Source organism: Populus euphratica, unplaced genomic scaffold (genome assembly GCF_000495115.2).
Source record: "Populus euphratica unplaced genomic scaffold, PopEup_1.0 scaffold173.1, whole genome shotgun sequence".
In the NCBI taxonomy this organism is placed as follows: domain Eukaryota; kingdom Viridiplantae; phylum Streptophyta; class Magnoliopsida; order Malpighiales; family Salicaceae; genus Populus; species Populus euphratica.
This window is the reverse complement of record NW_011499951.1, coordinates 250,949-256,599: the sequence shown is the minus strand read 5'-3', so window position 1 is coordinate 256,599 and position 5,651 is coordinate 250,949. Positions and strand designations below refer to the sequence as shown.

At 39.2% G+C, this 5,651-nt stretch overlaps 1 protein-coding gene across 1 annotated transcript; it reads right to left on the bottom strand.

The window, feature by feature from the left end:
• Nucleotides 1-843: 843 nt before the first annotated feature.
• Nucleotides 844-5,404, bottom strand: LOC105137960 (dnaJ protein ERDJ3B). Its single transcript, XM_011043924.1, has 10 exons — nt 4,985-5,404; nt 4,750-4,898; nt 4,517-4,649; nt 3,743-3,854; nt 2,739-2,855; nt 2,470-2,556; nt 1,686-1,745; nt 1,513-1,590; nt 1,319-1,390; nt 844-1,216 (listed from the first exon to the last, which is right to left on the bottom strand). Exons 1-10 carry the CDS (start codon nt 5,053-5,055, stop codon nt 1,058-1,060), a joined length of 1,038 nt encoding a protein of 345 aa, XP_011042226.1. The 5' UTR covers nt 5,056-5,404; the 3' UTR covers nt 844-1,057.
• Between the last annotated feature and the right edge of the window lie 247 nt (nt 5,405-5,651).

Here is a 5,651-nt window from a genome sequence, read left to right as displayed (position 1 = left end):
TAACGAGAGTAAAGATGTTAATTAGGGATCAAGTGGATGCATGTGACCCTGTTGGTGTTGCCGTTTCTTTAGAGTCAGAATATTAAGTGGGGAATAGTAATGGACCCAACAAGATGAAATATCGATCGGTTTTGTTTAATATAAGGATCCAAGGAACCCAGATTATAGGAGGAGAATACTCATCGGAGAGGTGAAGCCAGAGAGAGTGGTGAACATGAGCACTCTGGAGATGGTGAGCGATGAGAGACAGCATGAGAATCAGGTGATTGAAGCAAAGGCTTTGATGAAGCGCACCAGCGGAATAGCTAACCAAGCCACAGCTGATGTGGGAAACGTGAGACTACTTGCTTTCAAATGCAGACGAGGAGTGCTGATGAGCACACGACAACCTTTGTCGCCTGTGTGATGTGCAACAATCGTTGGAATGATTTGCGAGGATGGTTGAGTATTGTCGACAAAGGATGCCTCCTGCACACATCTGTCTGGAGAGGTCTCGAATTTTTTTGTCTAGTTCAATTTCTTAAGCATGCGAATTGTCTCCAACTCCACATGATGACTGGTAACGCAATGGAGACCTTTGAATTACAAGATGACCTCACTTTGGGTGCTTATAAACGCATTCCAAAGATTCTACTTCAGAAGGATTGGCTGTGCAGGACGCAGGCCATTGAAGCAGCCATTTACCATGGAAGATGGAACATAAGAACACGAAAGCAGCTCGTTGATAATTTCTCAGTAGCGATTTATTAAAAAAACAAGAGGCAAGGGAGATTTTACCAAAAATCGGAAATCAATCGCACATCAGGAAACTAAAGCAGTCATTTCCAATAGAGGTGGAACACCTAATGCAATTCCTCTTTAATTTTACCTTCTATTTCACTAGCAATCCATTAAGAAACAAGGGAGATCTTAGCTTAGATGGAAAAATAGTACCAGTATGTATGCTACTCCTCAACGACGTGTAAGAAACAAAAACCTTGCCGCTTTCTGATTTTCTATATAATGCCATTTTACAATTTGAACAGTTTCAGGACACGAAAGAATTAATTTCTACAGCCTAGCCAAGAACTTCCTTGATCTTTGTCTTCTGGTCTTCGGATAGTGACGCGGGGAAAAGAACCTCAAACGTGATGTACAGATCACCCTTCTTTGTGCTAAAATGCAGTGGCATTCCCTCCCCCTTGAACCTTCTTACTTCCTTGGGTTTAGTGATTCCCTGAACACAATTTACATGTCATTGCTGTTTCTTAACCTTCGGACCCACGAAGTCAAGTATCTATTAACAAACACAGAACTATAGAGAACATGCGAAACTTACCTTCGAGCTAATGTCCACCAAATGCTCATCAAGATGTTTAATGGTCTTCTTGAAACCAACAAGCGCTTGAACCTGATGAAAAATAAAGGTTCATAAAATCAACTCCGCGGTGGAAGCGGAACTCATCTCATAGAGCATTTAAATGAAAAGGTGGGGGTGTGTGTGAAGGATATATCAATCATCACAAAATTTACCAGTGTTATGGTGACAGTAGCGTGCAAGTCATTGCCTTCTCTTCTGAAGACATCATGGGGTGCTGTCCGAATTCGGAACTGCCAGAAGCATGATAAAATTATTTTTTGTTTCAAGAATAAAAACAGCAGCAGCAGCAGTAACGAAATCACATCACAACTGTGTTTAAACGAACCTTCAAATCTCCAGGCTCTCCATCAATTATAGGCTCGCCGTCTTCATAAAAAACCACCTCCTGTAACATGCACAGTAACATTATGCTAAAAAGACATGAAAATGACATAAATAAGGATTCCTATACAACCATAACTAATGATGAATACCATCCCTGATGTGAATATTCTTAGCAAAAATCATATCCAAATATCTGACACGAGATTAATAATTAGGAAGAATTATGACATGAAACATAATTGCAGATCTAACAATTAGAGTTATAGTTTGCCACCCAAATTGTGAGAGAATAATTTTCCATAGATTTTGAAATTGCATAACATATGACCGAAAAATCTGCAGATTGCACACATGTGAAATGCGTATTCAGATAGCAAGAAGGATAATGGCGCATGGTACCCACAATTCCATGCTTGATAATGTTCCAAATAACAGTTGAGGGTTCTAATTGATTATCATCATCCCCAAATAGGCAAGACAATTAAGGAATTCTTAAGAAATTGACAATGTGAGGCACACAAACAAGAAGCCTTCTTTAAAATGCAACGGAAACAGAATATGGAAAGCCAAAACATAGGACCGATTAAGGTCATGCATGCTGCTCATACCTAGACATTAATTTACTATCACTGTATATACATGACTTCCATAAACGATGGGCAGTAAGCATTTAAAAGGAAAGAGAAGTTGATGACAGCTTTCATAATGATACAGCAAAGGAAACAAAAATTTCTATATGAAAGCAATATTTAAGCATCTTAAACATAATGGTGCAGGGGGCTTACTTGTCCGTCTTGCATCCCTTTCTCAATATCAACTGTAAGAAAATATCCCTCCCTTTCATACTTGACATTTTGGCATTGCTCACAGACCTGAAAGAAAAATAACAGGAAATGTAATGAACAGAGAGAAACCTTACAGTACTGGAGTTGGGTGAAACTAAACATTTGAACCAACAAGGGGTCAATATACTCCAAGTACTATATTACTTAAAAATAATTTAGAACAAGATCCATCGGAACTTGTACAACAGGATTGTTGAGTCATATCTTACCTGCTCTGTCATCTGTTGAAACATTCCAGGACCAATTTGCTTGTGGTAAACTTCATTTCTGCAATTACAGCGTCTTTTGCCAGGGGCTGGCTTTATAACATTTTTTTCCCTCCAAACCTGATGGGTAAAAAGAAGAAGTCAAGCTCAGAAACAAACCAAATGAAAATCTTACTGCAATCAATTTCTACTTCTCTCAGGCAAAATAGAAAATAAAAACAGATATGACCCTAAATTTTGTTGATGACAGATGCATGTAAAAGCACACACACATACACAAATTTGTCCCCTTAGCTCGTGTTTTCCGTGCTAGCTACCAAGAAGAACACAAGACACTAACGTAATGATACAACTGTCACAACTTTAAAGTTATGTTTGCTTCATACTCACTATGTTTACACAAAAACATTCCCAGATTGCATATTCATTAAGAGAAGTGCTAGCAACAATGGGACTGTGCATGCAAAATAGACTACTTGCATCAGCATGAGAGACCAATCATAGGCGTATTGCATGCATGGTCCAGACGCATCAATCGATGCTAATGCAAACAATTCTCACATGCTAAGAAGGCTAGGTTTGGCAGCATGAAATGCAATGTAAGAAGGACTTTCGTGCTTTCTTTTACCACTACATGTCATTACATTTACCAAACATATCATGAAATCCTAAGTTTGGTAACACATACTGCAATGATCTATTTTGACTGCATTCTATTACATAGCATATTGACAATTTTCTGAAAATGAGTAGAGTATGAAATGCATCTCAAAGACTGCTGCTTGAGCTTGTAACTCAATAGTTAACAACTCAACTCGATTAAGCCTCATCCCACCAAACAACATTCCATCCACGTGCAAGTTCCCATTAGAAAGGCTTAATACAAACATTTATCTATTTGCATCACGTAGGGTTTACAGGACCTCCAAAAAATGTGTTTGTATTACACCAATTGAATTCAAATGCTACAACAAGAATGTTCAATTACAGATTTAAGCGACCCTCACCTTCAGTGACCCACCCATGTACAGGTCTTCCAGTGTTGCATCCAATTCCACAATTACATCATCACCCTTCACGATTTTCTCTTCCTCTTCCATCTGACCTCCACCAAAAAATCTAGAAGAACCATTTGGTCAGAAATATGAGATTTTGACATTAGGATTTAAAAGGAAAAAAATTGATGGTTATGCACAGACAAATGCACAACACAAAACCATATTACTAAATTAGCAGAAATGTCGTTATCTACTAAAGTTCAAGTGAAATGGAATTTTTATGTACACATAACAGACCCACTAATTTCAAAGAAAAACATTCAGCACTAACACTCTCCACTTGTGCATGAGTACGATGGTAACCTTAGTTTTCAGACAGCGATAGCTGACCAGCACAATTAAACAGCAGTTTATGCAGGCATGATCAAAGATAAGTAGCAAGAATTTTAGCTATCACAAAGCCATTTCCCACTCCGAACACAAACACGAAAAGTCAAGCGCCAGCTATCCCAAGCAACCAGGATAAGAATAATGAATGGATGCGGGCAAGACAGAGTACAGCAAAACGAACATTGAACATCAGAGTACAGCCAAAGGAACATTAAATATAAAGATAGCAAAGATCCTAACCTCACAACAAAACTAAAATGCAACAAAATGTTTGCAAGATCATGTAACCCTTTGTTGATTAAAGTTGAGCGAAATGCATGAGCATCATGCCATTTTAAAACAAACATTGAAGAATTGAACAAGCAGATATTGAAAAAGAAGAATTGAACATACTGGCTAAAAATGTCTTGAAAATTCATTCCTCCTCCTCCACCCCTGCCTCCACTAGCCATATGCTGCTTAAGCCCCTCTTCACCATGCCTATCGTATATATTCCTCTTCTCACTATCCGATAACACCTCATACGCTGAACAATTAATTTACCCACCCAACACTTCAATCAGATTATCGATAAGCATAAAAAATAATAGTAAGTAAATTAAGAAGAAGAAGAAGAAGAAATATACCATTGTTAATCTCAGCAAATCGCAAATTAGCCTCTTCATTTCCCTGATTCTTATCAGGATGATACTTCAAAGCTAGCTTTCTATACGCTCTTTTGATCTGTACGTCCGACGCACCTCTCGGCACTTGCAACACTTCGTAATAGCTCTTCCTGCACCCACTATTATTAATCAGCAAATCCAACGCTCTAATAATAATCCGAAAGAGTAAAAGGGCGAGAGATTATGAGATGCGCACCCTGCAATGGCTACGAGAGCGTAGTGTGATAGCGCCACCGCGCATAATAAGAATAAGAGCTTGTTGGCCATTGTTCAGAAGAGAAGATTACAAGATGGCAGGAGGAGGAGAGAGAATTGGTGGATCTCTCCAAAACTTAACTCAAAGCCACTAGGGTTTGTTGATGATTGATTTCTGCCAAAGCTGAGCAATGTTGAATGACTTGTCGTCTCTGAGCACACACGCCCTCTCTCTCTCTCTCTCTCTCGAATCGTCACAAAGAATACAAGATCTCTTGCTACGCTATAATATTTGTGTTCCAGGGAGAGACTGCATGGCGTGGTGGAAGTTAAACCAAAACGCTAAAAAACATGACGCTTTGGCGACGTGTTCTCTCTTCAAACTAACCAATGAGAGGAGGCTCTAGGTTGCTCAGACCAATGAGGTACTGACACGTGAGTCTCTGCCTCGTTTTGTTTCTTTGGTCATGGTGCTGCCTAGCCAGCTATCCACGGCGCCCACCTGGAGAGAGTTGACTGAAAGTATAGTTGTAAACGACGTCGCTACTTTTAACAAGATAGGAGTCATGGAAATGGGCACAGGTCCATTAAGAATTGGGCCTTTTAGCCTTTAACCTTTATCCGTAATGAATGAAATGAGAAAAGGATTGGGAGATATGGGTAAGGCC